This window comes from Sphaeramia orbicularis, chromosome 7 (genome assembly GCF_902148855.1).
Source record: "Sphaeramia orbicularis chromosome 7, fSphaOr1.1, whole genome shotgun sequence".
Taxonomy (NCBI): domain Eukaryota; kingdom Metazoa; phylum Chordata; class Actinopteri; order Kurtiformes; family Apogonidae; genus Sphaeramia; species Sphaeramia orbicularis.
In genome coordinates this window covers 14,609,119-14,627,478 of record NC_043963.1, presented here as the reverse complement: position 1 = coordinate 14,627,478, position 18,360 = coordinate 14,609,119, and the positions used below count along the sequence as shown (strand labels likewise).

The following is an 18,360-nucleotide window of genomic DNA, read 5'->3' as shown; positions in this document are numbered from 1 at the left end:
AACCATTCACTCTCACATTCACACATGGGTGATTTGATCTATTGAGTTAAATGTCTTTGGCACAGGGAGAGGAAGCCAGAACACCCAAAGAAAACCACAACCCTTCTTCATTTATAGTAAATAAATCTGTATTTCTCATGATCAAAATCTAGTATCGACAACAGACTTGGGCAGGTCATGGTTCGTATGAAGAAGACATTAGAAGAACAGATACTGATGTTCGTAAGGAAAGGTTAAAAAAAAAAAAAAAAATAAGACTCAGAAGACTTGACATTTCTTTCATTAGTCTCAACCAACAAAGTCCAAATCAAGAGAAATTCAGGTCATAGTCAGGACTCAACCCCAGGCTCTAGGAAACTAAAGCCCTGTCTTGTCATTGGTAATGTCAGTGTCCTCAAGTACACACCATCAGGAGCATTGAAGAACAAGTATTATCTATGGCAGAGATATGACGATGAAGCCCCTACTCTCCAAATAGAACATTTCTGCATGTCTACAGTTTGCCAAATGTTGTGAGGATAAGCCTGCACCCCACTGAAAGAATGTCCCGTGGACTGATGAGGCTAAAGGAGAACTTTGTGGCTCAAATTAGAAGCATTAAATCCCCACATAAGAACCTTACTGGTGGCAGTTTCATGATCACTGGATGTACATACAGTGAAAAGACTACTGAATTGTACCAGAAAATCCAGAATGTCAAGGGGTCCATGAATTGAGGCACAACAGAAAATGGATCACGCAGTAGGATAAGAACCCTCAACACACACATTGTTGAACAAAAGAATGGTTTAAGTTGTAGAAATGTGATGTTTGGAAATGGCCAAGTCAGACTTCTCAGTTTAATCCTATAGAAATGTTGTGGAAGAAAGCAAGCAAAGGAGGCCGAGCAACATTCCTGAGTTGAAACTGTTGAAACTAAGATGGAATGAGTTAAAATCCCTGAATAAACTTAACATTTCAATGTAAAGTTTAAGTAATTGCAAAAACAGCAGGTCACACGTCACTAAAGACACAGGTTTACATACAGTCGCGGAAAAAAATTACTAGACCACCCTTGTTTTCTTCAATTTCTTGTTCATTTTAATGCCTGGTACAACTAAAGGTACATTTGTTTGGACAAATCTAATGATAACAACAAAAATAGCTCGTAAGAGTTTAATTTCAGAGCTGATATCTATCCATTTTCCATGGTTTTCTTGATAATAACCAAAATCACTTCAGTTCTTACATTAATAACTATGGCATTGTACTGCCAAAAAAAGTGCTTTTAGGCATTCCATGTTTTCTTTTTTTTTTGTCTGTTTTAGTCACATAACAGGAGTTAGTACCTGTTGCATAACCATTGTTTTTGATGACTTTTGATGGTCTAATAATAATAAGACTGTATTTTAGCTACACACATGTACGTTCTTTCTGAAAATGAAAAAAAAAATTATGAAAACAATATTCTGTCACATTTTGATTTAATATAGCTTTTAAAAACTTGTGTGGAAATAATGTTTATGTCAGAATCAGCTACTGACTATTTCATAAATGTTCAAGCACCACTATAAATACTGAAGTAAAAGGACAATATATAGAGCACATCTATCTGTAATTATGACATTTTCATGTTGAATTGAATAGAATGAATGAAATGGAGCAGAATAAATATAATCTTTACACATTTACATAAGAGCGAGTCATCAGGTACAAATGTTGCTAAATTTTCACATGTGCATTTTGCTCTTTTCTATCCCAGCCCTCTCACTAAGACAAAATGTCCAAAATTTGAGAAAAAACTAAAGTACAGGATTTTCATGAAAACATCTTGAAAGGAGGTTAACAGATTTTCGTTGCAGATGGCGATAACATCAGTCCAAATGAGGATTCCTGAGGAGTAAGCGGATATTTCCAGAGGGGTAAAGCAACTGGTGGTGTTCCACAGGCCTTGTCACACATCAAGTATTACATCAGATCGCTCCCAGCTGCATCTTATCTCAGCAGGAAGAGGAAGGAGAAGCATTACATCCTCATGCCCCCTTTTCCTATACTGTCCATGACCTTTCCAATGCAAATATCTAAGGGACACTTCCTCTTTGAGAGCAGCGCTGGAGCTGTCTGGATGCAGTGTTGATGCTTCAAGAACTCAGCCTACCTGCTTTATAATGCAATGATTACTTACATGTGTAATGGTCATTTGGTGAGGAAAAGACAAAGGGTTGATTGGGATTGACGCTGCAGGACTTTAAGTAGTTGTAGGGATGATGTGTGTAAGGGTAAGGAGAGTCGTGCTAGCCTTGTAACCGGCTGCTACGGGCTAACAACGCTCGCATTGATCCAAGGAGACACTCAGCCCTCTAACCTGCTGAGTGCTCAGTTCCAGTGAACAATAGAGTTCAGAGCGCGTCGATACACTATCCTATTGAGTGCTCTCCGTTTAGCAGCAAGATTGATGAGGTTAAGGCTCCCAACTGGGGAGCCAAATGGTGTCAAAACCAAGGTGTTGCTTTGGACAAACAGTTCCTCGCTGCACTATTACACAGACGGACACAGGTGCTGGTTAATGCAGCAGCTCCTTCCAGGAAGTGTATTCATGAAGCCTCAACGTTTCCGAAAGCATATGCAAACTGTGGTGTTAAACTTTAAAATGGAAATGAGAATATGAAGGTGGCATAGACGGTGGTTTCTGAAGAGGAATGCACAGCAAATCCCCTAAGACACTAAATGATGTACAAGTGGATTTATTACAGTTGGTCCCTATAAATCTAAGGTTGGCCTGAACTCCAGGGAGAGGTTAATGGATTACAAAGGGATGTGGTATCGAACCTCCGAGAAGTTTATATACCTCATCAATATGTGAAATGCTATTGATCATTTAGACTTTGATAAATTAAATTTATACACTTGATAATGCATGGCAATATTCAGAATGTCCCAGTATGAGGAAAAATGAGCTTTTTTAGGGAGGCAGATCTATGATGGGGCAGTCTATTGGCAGAAAAAAAGCAAATATTCAGAAAACAAATTGAGGCAGTTTGTGATTTAAGACACACTGGGAGCCTCTAAGAGTCATCAGCAGTACAACCTGGACATTACCCATCTCGAAACATCTACCAATTTTATAACTAAACATAAAAGTGCACAAATAGAATAAATGTGTGTGATTTTTTGGGGTTATTATTAGAGATGTGTTGGTGTGGAAGTGACATTTTACTGTTGGTTCTTCTGATCTATAAAATAAAAATCAAATCAAATTCAATGTTTTGGAGTCGTTTTGTATCCTAATTTCATATAAATATAGTTACAGTATATCATTACTTGTGAACAGTCCACCTTTTCTTAAGTATAAGTATCCAACAGCAGTGTAAAAATACTCAATTACAATTACAAGTCTTGTGTGAATAATCCTACTTAAGTATAATAATAAATACAGTGTTCACGCCTACAGCTTGTACCAGATTCCATTCCTGCTGAATTTATGTACCTCTTATTAAAATTCTAGTCAGTTGGTATTGATAATTATCATGATAAATGTCAAATCAATATTTCTTTTATGTTTAAGGGCTGATTTTTCTTCATGACAGAGCTGAAGATGGAAATGTGGGGTTTTCAATGATCACTTATGGACAGAAGTTGACAAACACTTCAGAATATTCCATAAAACTGAACACAGAACATTTATAAGAATTATAAAGATAGAAAAAAAAAATTAAATCTTAGGAAAATTAAACAAAAACAATCTCTGAAGCATCTTGTTAGTGTTTTAGGTCGACAACTAAATTAACCCTCAAGAGAAAAGAAAAATGTATATTGCAATATTATTTATTGTGAATTCTTACTCGACTCGAATTCAATGTGTCCCAAATCTTTCGCAGTATAAGTACTGACGTAACAGTACTGACTCTGACTGATTTATTATATGGGCATCATTAGCTCATTAACAGTAAAGCTAACAGTATAATGAGGTTGTAACAGCTGGAAATGGACCTACTCTGTTTTGAGTTTCTGGACTGTTTTCTAATCTGATTTTATCAAAAATGCAACTATGTGAGAAATTTAACTGGGAAAAATTATTATTCTGGACATATACATTATTAGACCACCCTTGTTTTCTTTGATTTCCGGTTCATTTTAATGCCTGGTACAACTATAAGTGCATTTGTTTGGACAAATATAATGATAATAACAAAAAAAAGCTAAGGCTAATGACATTCGTTTTGTCTTCTGTTAATGTAACTATTTTTTTTTTTTTTTTTTTTGCTGCTGCAGCTTGACAGTCGAAACTGTGAAGCAGGTAACATCTAAAAACTATACCTTATCTGAACAAAAAAAAAAAAAAAAAGTATAATAAAAAAAGCTCATGAGAGTTTAATTTCAGAGCTGGTATCTAGCCATTTTCTGTTTCTTTGATAACCAAAATCACTTCAGTTCTTACATCAATATCTATAGCATTGTACTGACAAAAACAGTGCTTCTAGGCATTCCATGTTTTCTTTTCTGTTTTAGTCACATGATACACACAGGAGTTAGTACTTAATTGCATAACCATTGTTTTTGATGACTTAGGACAGTCTAATAATTTTTTCTGCAACTGTAAACGGACACCTAGACAGACATACGACATATCTTACATACTGCTGATCGTATGATGTCAGAAGCTAGAAGTTTGGAAACCAAAATATAGCTTCATCAACCCAGCCGTCACAGAGTATAAGAGTAATGTAGTTAAAAACAACACGTGATTAAATGTCTTGTAAATTTCCACCACTGCTAGTGAGGTTTTACTGGAAATCTGTATAAAACCAGAAGTAAAGAAAAATGACTTGTTTTCATAAAGTGTGCATGTAGTTTTATGACTGTTTAGATGAGAGGGAAGGAGAATCACAGAATAAATCCTTTGTTACCAGAACCTCTAGGTAGTAAAACAGCCTCTTCTCTTTTCATTCATACAGTGATTTTAGTCTGATTATAGCCTCGGGGTAATGCGAACAGGGCTGTACCCTTTTGTCTTGGTCAGTTCTTCTGGTCACTTAATGGAAAGCTGGAGTATAAAACACCATGTGCATAAACAGAGCTGATCTCTCTCTTTATCTTGTATCCAGATTGTAATTTTTTTTTCTTTGTGTTTCTGGCTGAACTGTTCACTGATAAGCTCTTACCTTTGTATCTGCAGTTATCCCTATCTCTTCATTCTCATTTGTGTCTCTGCTGGTCTCATACTGACCCTTTCATATACTGTAGGAAAAAAAAAAAAAAAGAAAGTATACATTAAAATTAAGCAATTAAAGGAGAAAGTCTATAATAGTGATCTTAGACAGTTTTACTTAAAGCAGAATAAGAAACCCCATTCAAGAAGCCTCACCTCCCACTACAGAAACCAAAAGACAAACCACCCACAGGAATAAACAATCTTTACGCTTTAAATGTATAACTATGTCAGTCACTCATTTCCAGAGTGGAAGCTAAAAAAAAAAAAAAGTCAAAAGTCCCTACACTGTCATGTTTTCTGAATATTAGGTAAAGGATGATTCATGATTGTACTTACAGTTTACTGTCTTTTGGATCCAACAGACGGGAGCGCCGACATTAAAACCAGAACATTCAGGAACCACGAAGATTAATCTGTAGCCAAATCTAAACTGGTTTTGGAGATGTTTCAGTCTTCTGATCAGCTCATTGATGGATCCAAAGAGTTTTTTCTTTTAAATCAGTGCTTCCTATTCTACTCATCACATTTATATAGTTAATGGGGAGCTTTGTCATGTGAAGCCAAATGGGATTTTTAATGTTAAAGGTAATGTCTATACACCCAGGCACTATATTTTATACTGACAAGATAAGGTACATTCTTTGTAATATACAATTCAGGATCAGCCGTTTGTTCTTTACTGGAAACTTTGAAGGCTTGTTCCACTCAGAAGCAAGTGTTTTTCCATGTTCATTCACTGTAACATTTGAGTTTCACTTTGCACTGTCAGGGTGTTTATGCCATATTCAACTGCTGCTAAAATGACAAAACCTGCTTTTATTTTGGAGCCAGTAATGACATAATATGCATCTTTTATGTGTTTCAATGCTCATACATTGAAAACAGACTCTGGATTTTTCAATGCAATTTGACTTTTAAGTAGGGGGAAAAAAAAAAATCAAATATATTTCAGAGCAGGATATTTCTTGCATGATCATAACTGGACTGGATTCCAAAGTGTTTACTTGTGTGTTTCTAAATTTCTGATGATGCAAAAAAAACATTACAAGACACCAAAATAACACTAACATGTGCCCTTTAAATTATTTTTTTGTGCATTTGAAATGAATATTAACATGACATTTTTGAGATAAAGTGAATTTATTACAATTATGTACACTTCTGGCTGAAGTTCAGGGAGTTAGCAGGTTACAGAGATGATCAGTCACTGATACTACAAAGGCTAAAAAGCACAGGTTACCCCCCTTTTATAATAACCTTATCCCCCCCACAAAAAAATCATTTCAATTCTACACATCTAAAAAGAAAAAAACATTTGTTGCATACTGACATATTGCTGCTTATAATCACTCTATGCTTGTAAGATAAACATAGTGACCACATAATAAGTAAACGTAATCTGTCGGTGTGCACAGAAAAGCGTAGTGCCCCTCTACCTTTTCTGTTCCTATGAAGGCCTTGTGATGGGAGGTGGAAACGGCACGAGAGCTGATATCCCTTCTTCTCATTCATGGACTCTTCTTGTTAGCTGGAGACAGAGTGAGTAATTCAATAAGTCAAGTATTCATTTATTACTTTCCTTTTCAATCATGGGGCATTTTTTTTTTTTTTTACTTCCCCTATCCACCTCCACAGTGTGAGAAAAAAAAAAAAGTGATACAACTTCTGCAACTTCTATCTGTGGCGGCACTCGTTGTCTTACTGCAGCTTAATTACAAAATATTGGCGCCGTTTTCTGTAAAGATTACTCACTGTAGGAGGCCCTACATAATTTGGACCCGAGGGTTTGTCACGGAAAATAATACAATGCAACTGGGCTTTCAGTATTAGATTTCCGCTTTTAGCCTCCTTGACATTTCAAGCTGCATGAACTAATACATCTGTTATTTGTTGATCATTTGATTATTAACATACTTCACAAACCAAATCAGCTGCCCTGCTGGAGACACAGACACAGCTCAGCAGACAGTCTGGGTTTTCTCGCCTGCCACGCACAAACACACTCGCAGAGATACAAAATTTAGCCCTCAGTGAAAAAGGAAAGCGGGGGGAAAAACATTTATCTTCCCCTCCTTTGAGCGTATGAGCACTCTGACACCGGCATGGAACAAAGCCCGTCATCACATTCTAATCTCGAATTTCAGGGCTTTTATTTCACCCAAATGCCACCCTGCTGGCCTTGTGAATTATTGACAGACTGACACCAATGCGAAAGGACACATAAAAGAGGCTAAAAGCTCCGGCCCTGGAAGAGCTTGTCCTCTCCTATTGCCATCAACAGGGAGACAAACTCTGCTAATGCTTCTCTGGAACCTAATGGTAACTTTGATAGTGAATTACCAACATATGACTCCTGACCCACAGCTAGATATTCTCTGCAGTATTACCTCTTTGGTCTGTATAAAGCGCCTTAGTACAATCACAGGGATAGCGAGGCTAGACTGTGAATGATCTCATCAAATTAAAATTAAAAGCAGGAAATCGCACGTTGGTACTACTGCATACAGGCTTTTACAGAAATTGTGATTTGACTATTGCTCGTCATTTCTCACTTCTAAGAAACGTCACAGCGCGGTACTTGGCTTGGCATGCAGTCATTTAGTCTGCTTGATGAAAAGTAAATTGAGGTAAGCCGTTTGTCAACTAGACACTCCAATATTTGTCAGTTTTGCATCTTCTCACACCCACTCAGACTCTTCATTTTGCTCAAGATTAAGAAGGTTCAGAAATAAGAGGAAACAGACAGTGAGGGTGGGTTAAAAAAAAAAAAAAGAAGAAGAAGAGGAAGAGGATAAAAATGGGTGACACCGAGCAATAGTAGACAGAAACCAAGCCACCACCAGCAGTGATGAGAAGCTGTGTTTGGAGAGTGTTTTTGTGCTTTCTACTGTGGTTTAATCCACCTCGCTCTCATTGCTGGCACCCTCGGGCCGCCGCAGTTTGTCCACCTGTTCATTAATCTGTCCATCCCCACCTCGCCGATCTTCTGTCTGCATGTTTAGCCCCTCTTCTTCTTCCTCCTCCTCCTCCTCCTCCTCCTCCTCCCCTACATGGTGGCGTACATCTTCCACCTCCTCCTTCTGCTCCTCTTCCCCCTGAACCTCCATTCGAACCTGATCTTTCAGGTCCAAAGGCAGCCCTGCCCCGAGGCCCACTTTGCTGGTATCACCATTGATACCGTGGGCCCCATCAGGTCCTCCCAGTGCATCTTGGGGGCTGTGGTGTCCATCTTTAACAGGGGAGGAGTTGGTAGACTCATTACTGACGGGTGAGATGTCGCTGCTGCTGTTGGTGTGGTTGACAGACGGTGAGGCTGATGTCGGCTTCAGGGGAATCTGCCACGAGGGGATCTTGGGTATGGACGGACTGGAGGGAAACTGTTTCCTGTGGAACGACAGAAAAAAACTTAAGGATGGCCCAAACCACATCAAAATGCTCACTTTGTTATTAAAGAAGTGTGGAAAGAGGGTTTCCACACCAGGGTTATTGAGAAAAATTTATCAAAAATGGAAAGTACAAAAAAAAAAAAAATTTAATTAACTGGAAAAAAAAACTAAAAGTTAAAAAAGAATGCATGAAAAATAAAAGTGCATAATTTGCTAAAATAAAATACAGTTTCAGGTATAATCAGCTTAATTTTTATCCCCCTCCTCAGTGTTAATAGTTCATAACATATAAAAAGAAACTGACTTTGTAAAAATATGTAAATGTTACTAATCAGTGATAAATTGTAAATGTCAACCTCATTTTTCATCCTAGCATTGGCGCTATAAATGAACGCTATAAAAACATAACTAAATCCAACACTAAAGCTACATAAGAACTGAAGTAGAATTTGTTAGTTCCTCAAATTTCACCTAAAACTACTTACAAAAACTAAAGTGGAATAAAAGGCAAACTGACATAGTGCATAACAAAAACAAATGAAAATCTCAATTGTTTAAACTCTTTCAAAATGAAACCACTGCAAACAGAAGCTATATTGCTTTTTCATGTCCTCTCCACACTAACACAAATATTTTTCTAAACAGGTATTTCCCCCCCTTTTTTTTCAGAGGAAAAAAATCTGTTCACAAGACATCCACTTCACAAAATATGTCTACACACTGGAACACAAAACAACTACGAACTGGAATAAACTCAGACAAACCATTGTTTCTGGAGGACGTATACTACGGAAATTACAGACATAACACCATAGAATAAAAGTAGATAATATTGGATGTAGCAGATGCAGAAGCTTTAGTGTGTCACAAAGTTAACAGTAATTAAGCTACAAATTTATCCTAAGTTACTTTTAAAGTGTTGTTATGGGGTTCTAAGAATATTCTTTACATTATATAGATTTGATCACAACACCAGTTCATGGATCTGCTTCCCAAATGTGTCAGTTTTGACCATGATCTAGTGCAGGTAATCTGCTGATACATACACCTATATGACCTATATTTATGTATATTACACAGAGGACCTAAAAGCATGCAGAAATTATTTTGGGTGTATACCACAAGAATGGGGGAAGAAAGACAAATATCTAATTAATGTGTTGTGGTGTTGTGTAAAGTCTGGAGAAAATGAGCCCACAGTATACATGTAAATATAAAAGAATGTACAATGTGTATGTGAATATCTGTATGTGCCAAAGATGTACATGTCAATGGAAAATTATAAAAAGCAACAATAATTATTTTAAAAAATGCACAAATTATGATGTGACATCAGCATTTTATAATCTCTGTTATACCTTTGTCTTCACTTTGGAAATCTCTGTTTTAGAGACGTAGAATGTTGCATGGACAAGAGATGCAAAACAAGAGAAGAATGTTTGTTTTCCAAAATATCCATATTAATGTAAACAGGACATTAGTTTGGTATTAAAGTCCCCAAGAAACAGCTACTGGAGTGTCATTTCCTTTTGCCAGTCCACCTGTGGAGCAATGACCTACCCCTTAAGTCCTCTGCATGTAATATTAAAATACAAAACAGCATTTCATTAGATGAGAAACTAGTATTTTCCCTAAGTGAAACAGTCATTCTAGTGTTTTCCATCTTTAAAATGCACATAAAATGACTTTTTTGTCCTAATGATGTGTAGGCGACATACAGTGTAAGAGATCGATAAAACCACTAAACAATACAGTTTGATTTCATGAGGATTTTAAGTGAGAACATGTCCTCACTATTGGTTTACATTTTAGTATGCAGCCACACAAGAAGCGCTCTCAGTAATTCTCATAATTACAGCAGAGAAAATGTCTTTTCTCCCCAAACTGCCAGATGTTCTTCACACCTGGTAAACATAGACTTAGATTTTTTCTTTTTTTAATTACATCCACTGTTGCTTTTAAGATCAAAAAGATAATGTTAAATCGTAACAGGATCAGTACTTCTCAGTAGTTAAAAAAAAAAAAACAGTTTGCCAATGATTTGGATCATTTGAAAAAGAAGGGAGCAAGTCGTGAGACAGATGGTGACACAGAGCCTTTATTTTGTGATTTAAGCCTTTGCCAGAAAACTCATTGTACGAGTCAGGATGAAGTCAAGAAAGCAAATGACAAAGGGATTATTACTGATTAGGATGTATGAGGGGAACAAAACATGCTCAACTAGACAGTTCAGAGGCAATTTTCATCGTCGCCAGTTTTCTGATGTACACCCTTACTTCAGGCTTCATTATAGACACTGATACATAATCATGCATGCTAATGGGCCTGACTGAGCTGGGCTGCGTCTGAATAGATTGGGAACAGAGCGGAAAAGAATCAGGGACTGCTTGTGGCATACGGTCTGACTTTTAATAACAGCGGTGCCAAATGCCTACACCTGCCATTAACCCATGGCACGCAAGTACATTTATATTTTCACACAAACCGAATGAGAGCAGTATAAGACACGGTTTAGGGTCATGAACAATAGATGCTTACCGTCATGGGTCTTCTATTACATTTGTAATTGAAAGGCTTTATTCTTATCTTTATTTTTCTAATTCTGATAAAGGTCACTTACAACCAGGCCTGAATGATACAAAGAAAATCTGTGATGTGTTATAACACTGTTTAATACTGCAATGACGATATAATTTAGGATAAATTAAGTACAGTACTGTGCAAAAGGCCACCATTAAGTTTGTTGGTTTAGCAAGATTATAATGACCATACATATGCATTTCTCAGTCTCTGTATTAAAGGAGTGATATTTTGCTTTTTTAAATGGAATTATGCATTTTAAAACATTTCCCTGTGGTCTACATAAACTGTAAATGCTATGCTTGGGTCTGAATTCTTCATAATTCAACTCCACAGGTCCATCTTCAGCCCTATTTCTGAGTAATGACACGAAAAAGGTTGTTTTGAGTGCTGACCCTTTAAATGCACACGACCCCACCCCATTCTGGGTTGTTGATGGTGCTGCTCTGTCCCGTTCAGCCACTTGTGTTCGTAATACAACCAACAATTGAACATTTTAGGTAATCGGCTTGAAGTTTGGACATATTTTCAGTAGGGACTACAGCCATTGCTGCAAGACAAACAATTATGCCGTACTCGGAGAAATATTCATCGGAAGTCTCGACCTTATATGTGCAAATGTTGTCATGTAACTAGTTATAGACGTAACAACTTAAGAAGGAATTGAAACGGGTTGTAGAAATCCACTCGATTTTTTCCTGAATGAATATAAAAATAGCTTTGCAGCACCTGGAGGGTTCAATTTCCAACTTTATGAACTATTAGGGTCCATATATACAAATAAATGGACCAAAGACTAATAAAAATGGGTTTAGCAAAATATGACCCCTATAAGATCCAATCTGGACATATGGGAAGTATGTACAGCAGGAATACTAAAGTCTCAGGAAACCAGCCTTTGTTCTTGACATGTCTTTAACCCTTCTGTTCAGATAATGAGATTTACTGTATTAATTTTCTGATGTTTTACACCAGGTTTCATTCAACACATGTCAGATGTTTCTAATTGTTTATGCTGCTTCTTGTCATGGGGTTAGAGGTCACACAAAATAGTGACTTTAACCTTTACAAGCCAGTTCTGTTTGTTTTGTGTCTTATAAGGCCGTGCACATACAGTATTTCCTGTACTTTCTTGTTGCATCTGAAGAAAAGAGAATGAAAAATAAATATGTATGATTGTTTCAACCCTGCAAAAACAACACAGCTAAAGGTGGCCTGAGATTTTTGCATAGTACTGTATATACAACTGCAATATACAGTTAATGCAACATGCATTAAAAACAACAATATCAGAAAAAAATATGCATATCAAAGAAGCTATAAGGGATCATCTGCACAGAACAAAGAATAAATGATCTCCAAAGTATAAAGGGAAATTACAGGACGTTCTGCAAAGAAGCTTACTTTAATATACCACAAGGTTATTTAAGAAAACTTCCAGATACTCGTCCCAACCTATTTAGTTCTGACTTTTGTGTGTTTTAGAACTGTGCTCAAACATATGTCCTATATTTTCTTGTATCTTAATAAAGATGTATGCTCTCTACAACACAGCAAAACAACAAAAATATATATATAAATAAGTAAATGCGACTTCACTGCAGCCATTATCAAATTGTCAACCATTGATTTGAGGCTAGGCAATGGCTAACAGGGGATTCATCTGTTTTTTTCATGAACACGTGATTTATTGATTTGATATGAGCAAAACCGATAAAAAATGAGCAGAGTAATTTGACAGAACAAGGTGATAATAACAGGGCAGGTTGAATGTATTTAAGTGTAAGAAGAAAATGAAGTGTGACTAAAATCACATCTGGACATGAGGTGCATATTAACAGATGATTGTGGACTGGTCAACTACGTATCATGTTACCTGCGTTTTTTCCTGTGTATCATAATCAGATTGTTGAAATGGACTGAAACCAGGAACTCCAAAGTGCAGGGAAACATTACACAAACACAGAGACAGGCACACACACCTGCACTGTTTCATGTGACAGGGGTCTGGATAACTTTGTTACCTGCTGAGCAGTAAGCCCTTCAAAGAGACGATCTCAGCCTTCAGCTCTCCAACTGTTTGGCTGTCCAGGATGCGGCTGGTTGCAGACGATGCCTAAAGGAAAAAAAAAAACAAAACGGGGTAGGACTCACATCAACTGTCGCTGACACACACATACACACACGCACTGCACAGGTCACATGTAGGGTTGCAGCACATAGTCAACAGAAATCTTTCAACAGCTCCTCCACGTTCACTCCTCACAATATGAAGCGATAAAAAACGCTTTGTTTAAAATAAGGACATAAGGCTACAAGGTAAACAAATGGGGCAAATGCAAATGCTAAAAGCCACATGTTCTTGTGTAGTCATCACCATAACAACCTCACAACTACTAGTGGAGACAGAAAAGAGGACAAACAATCCCACTACAGTCAGCTTTATGGCTGTCCCTACTCAGAAAGTCCAGTGAGTGTGAATTGTACCATTTTTACATAATTTTCCATACTATCTAGACAAGATTAGGGCAGTGTCCTGTATTTTGGATAATGGCAGTCTTGAACAATGGACACATTCATGAAAGTAGACCATAGCTTAGCAATTTGTTTTGTTCTTTTTGTGTTTTATCAAGGCCAGTGTTATCACACAGGCTGTTGCAGCATGACATGCTACGGGGTATAATAGCAAAATATTTGAATGGCAAATTGCTGCAGAAATTCTGTCTCTGTGGCACTTCTTTTAAAGATAGGCAGGCCTTTGATGGAGACAGCTGTAAAATGCAGACTTTTTAACGAGGGTTGCGCTGTTGGGGGCCGACAGCAAGGGTATATCCCTGGAAACCCCCCCCCCATCCTCTGCTATGTATAAATCTATCCATGATAATCAATATGAACTCACATTGAGCTACATCAACCTGACAGTGGCAGAATAATGGTCAGAGAAACATTTTTTCCCCACAAAACTCCACCCAAGCTGTTTTCAGATTGGCCAGCCCGGTGTTGGAGCCGATTCCTGCACCAGTGCTTGCCCGTGAACGGCCTGCATTCATACCATTATGTGAGCCCATGACGCATCATCGACAGAGGGTGTTGCTTCACCACCCAAAAAATAAATAAATAAAAAAAAGGCAGATGTTGTATTGCAACTGTTTTGTTTCATCGGGAATATAATGAAGGCCTATGGAAGAGAAAACAGCAGTGTGCCACATTAATTTTAAAGACAATCTAAAAGCATTTTAATGTGAAACAGTTTTCTGCCTCAGCATGAACTCAACAGAAACTACCACCTGTATATAAGAAGTGGACGAAGCCACACTGACGTCTCCAGTTGGTGTAGTGGAAACCTCTTTTTGTTTGAAGCTGAGGGTTTGTGTTTTAGCAAAGGGTAAGGACCCCGGCTCAAAAATTAAGCCAATGCAGAAGTATCTTGAATTTGCAATACAGCTGATAACCCCTGGCATTGACCCCAAAAAGCCCTGAAGACTTACACTGAAGTACTCTCTAAAAATATCAAGTAATTTTTTCCAAGGACACATTCTGGTCTCATCAGATGTGGTGTCCCATCTTTTCCTTCATCAATTAGACCTACGTGTGAATAGAAGCTTTTGTGTTTACCATGTTGGGCTTTGATTGACAGATACGATCGTTCAATCACCTGTTGAGTCAGGTTTTATCTGTTTATTTAACAAAAGACCTCTTTTCCTGTTACACTGCTCAACTGTAGTTCTGGTCAATAGGTTCCCCTAATAAGACTATTAAATGACTGTTACACGGTGCTTGATGAAATTTACCATACCTTTAAGCTACCAATTAGCATTAGCTCACCTCTGACCTGTCTGACACCTGTAGTTCTGCCCCCTTTGTCCAAATATGGTAATTTTTGGCTTGAAAAAAAAAAAAAAAAAAAAAAAAAACCCTACATGGTGTCTGCCAAACTGTGAACTTGTGGTTTAAAAATGGGTAATGTCATGGCTCCTCCGCACACTAATTATATACACTTTATGGCTTTGGCTATTGCTAAATTCTAGTGTGATGACAGGAATATGATGAAATCCATTAAACATTTGTGCAACAAAATCATTTGACTGTCTTATTACAAGTACAGCTGAGCGGTCCGTCAGGAAAAAATATATTTAAACAGTTTTATTCAAACAAGCTGACAAAAAAAAAAAAAAACAACATGGTAGAAAACAAAGCCTTCTTTTAGCTTTAAAACATTATTAACATGGCAAGAATTTAATGATGGACCACCACTCGACCTATTATAAGGTCCATATACATAAATGAGACCAGAATGACACCATAAAAAATATTAAGTATATAGGAGCCAGGTCTTTTTGATCCATCACCTCCAGACTGTCTGTAGTATTACACTTTCAGAAACCTGCTGAAAACTGTTGTTTCTACAATTGCCCTTTGGCAGAAAAACCAGTTTGCAGCAAGTCAAAAAGAAAGAACATTATAAAAGTCCTGAGGGATCCGGTAGATAAATCTGACAAGCAAAAGACGATTAATAAGACAGAAGATAATTGTGTCCAAAATCACTCCTTTGTTCACTTAATAACTGCTCTCTACTCTCTACTGAGAGCTAAATTGACACTTCATCATTCTCATCACCTTTTTTGCAGTGACAGGTGAATGACAGGTGCACAGTCACTTGACAAAGTGTAGTGGGACCTCTTTTTGTTCAACTGTTGATCATTAGTGTCACGCTCAGAATACAGGCACTTATTTAGACAGCAGCAATGTTTTTTTTCTTAAATGTATTTTACCTGTTAGGAGGCAGCTTCTCTTTATATCAGCTGTTTATAGCTAATGAAGAAATGCATGAGGTACTGTCTGGAATAAAGGGTCTTAAGCCAAAACGACTGAATGTATGAATGTACGTATGAATATGTAATAGCTCCTACACTTCCAACACTAGGTTTTAATCTGCTCCTGAGTAGGAAAAAAAACAAACCATAAGCAAGAAGAGGGAGACAGACTGATGAGACCAGAGGGAGGAGAGGGAAAAGACAAGGGAAAAAGTGGGATAAAAGAAAACTAAAAACTGTAATTAAGACTCTCCTGACTCACCAGAGGAAGCTTGTTAGGAAGCGTGGACCCCCTATCGAGGGTAGAGGGATAACTTGGACTCTTTCGCTTGTAATTAAATCTAAGAGAAATTAATTGAATCACATCTGAAAGGGATCAGACTCATTTACAGTGGAAAGAGGGAGGCAGAGGAGGAGAAGTGAAGGAGGACAGAAAAGGAGGCGAGGGGGGAAGGAGGTTTTTTGGCTCTTATCGGCTTCTAAACCTCTCTGATAAGGAGCAGCGTTTTAGAGGTGGTGCACTGGAGGCCTGCTGAAGACACTCTTATTACAGCCGTCACCTCATTAGAACCATCTTAATCCCTCGCCTCCCTAAGGCACCCGTATAATAAGGGTGGATTCTGCTTCTCTCTCATTTTACGTTGAAAAAAATTAATTGCTCCATGGGCTGGGCTAAAAGATTTCTAAGGGACAGAATCAGCCCAAGAAAAAAGCAGATTTCTCCAAATAACTGGGCTGTAATGAGATTTCTATATGATTATGTCACTGAAATGAGAAAAAAGGCTTTAAAACCGGATTGCTAACCCGAGACTACATACATAATGTGTATTATCTATGGAGCAACAGCATATAATAACTCACATCAAGGCCTGTCACACAACACTACCTCTGACATATGTCTTATTAAGTCTCAGGAAACCTAATTAAATGTTGGACCAGTGCTGAATTTCAGCTTTGAAATGCATTATGGTGGTGTGTATACACACACACATTGTGTAAGATCCTTGTGTTAAGTGCACTGGTGCTTTCTACGATGTCGGGTTGAGGCTGAGTAGTGGGGTATCAGTGACTGGACTGAGTGAAAGTACGCCGACTTTAAAAGCTCCACCTCAAGTGCTGACACACGTCCAACAGACCGCACTGGTGTGGAAGTTTGGATGTTTTAACAAACTGCTGATCAAAATATTTAACCTGTGCAGTGACTTAGCTGCTGTTGAACAAAAGCTCTGAGGTACTGCTGAGCTGGCTGTGGTTTGACTTGTCAGTTCACAATTTGACCTCGATACCGTTGTGTTTGGACTGTCAGCACAAGACTCTTACCTGATCTGTAAGATAACAGTAATTTTAGTTTTGTAGCACTCAGACTTTACCTCCTGGAGTATATGAGATATTCCGTGTGAATCCAGTTTCTAACAGGATATATTGAAGTGATGCATGTTGTATGCACATTAAGACTTCTTTATGAGTGAATATATTTATATTTAAATTTAATACACATAAAAATGTTTCTCCTGAAATGTTGGTCCTCTATAATTTTTGTCTCTATTCTGTGTTTTCAATGTATCCTTTAAAAAGTTTATTTCCATGTGCATTTTGATGATAGATTTTCACAGATTTTAACTTTTAATGTTTTCTTACCACTAACTCATTTAGATGACTTGACTAAATAAGAAAATACATGAAATGTATCATACATATATATGTATATATGCCAATAAAATCATTTCACAGGGTGATTTGAGGCGACTAAAGGAGTTTTGAGAGTTTCTCCCTTCTAAGCTTGACTTCTTACATTCTTTTTGGAGTGCAGGTGGAAGAGCTCTACGTGGCCTTAACAGAGGAGAGCCTAAGAGTCTACTTGGCACTCCGGATCGCAAAAAGCATCATGCATGAACAAACAAATAAATGATCCAACCATCCGAAACCAAAAAGTACACAGAGATCATCACCTGTTACATATACTATACATGGCACCCATTAAATATCACCTGTGAGTGACACCACTGGCTCGGTGTGTTTTAACTGTGTAAATACTGAATACAGTAAACACTTCCTCCACTACTTTGAAAACCTTGTAACTAATACGTCTCGGGTGAATGTCTGGGTGTGATGGGAGTTGGCCTCTTTCTGCTGGTTAACTAAGTGCTCCAAGAAAAAAGAAAAAAAGAAAAAAAAAAAGATATGTATACATATTACAAGCGCAGGAAAAAAAAAAGACTATCAACTGCAGCAGCACCCAAGGACGGCAACGCATCTGGCTAAATGAAGATAAATGCCTGTGGACCATTAGCAACAAGATAAGATCTTTAACAAGCCTTGTTTAAGAGTGTCTGAAGGCAAATTAATTCACAGTTACTCCGCCGGCAGACAGTGTGTTTTCGTGTAACAC

At 37.6% G+C, this 18,360-nt stretch overlaps 1 protein-coding gene across 1 annotated transcript in view; it reads right to left on the bottom strand.

Moving 5' to 3' along the window:
- Positions 1–6,252: 6,252 nt before the first annotated feature.
- The window catches only part of pex14 (peroxisomal biogenesis factor 14), a 54,509-nt gene continuing 42,401 nt past the window's right edge, over positions 6,253–18,360 (bottom strand). The window contains exons 8-10 of the mRNA XM_030138424.1: positions 13,182–13,273; positions 8,095–8,575; positions 6,253–6,719 (exon numbers count right to left, since the gene is read on the bottom strand). Coding sequence (XP_029994284.1) covers positions 6,696–6,719; positions 8,095–8,575; positions 13,182–13,273 — 597 coding nt within the window. The 3' untranslated portion in view covers positions 6,253–6,695. The remainder of the gene's footprint in view (positions 6,720–8,094; positions 8,576–13,181; positions 13,274–18,360) is intronic.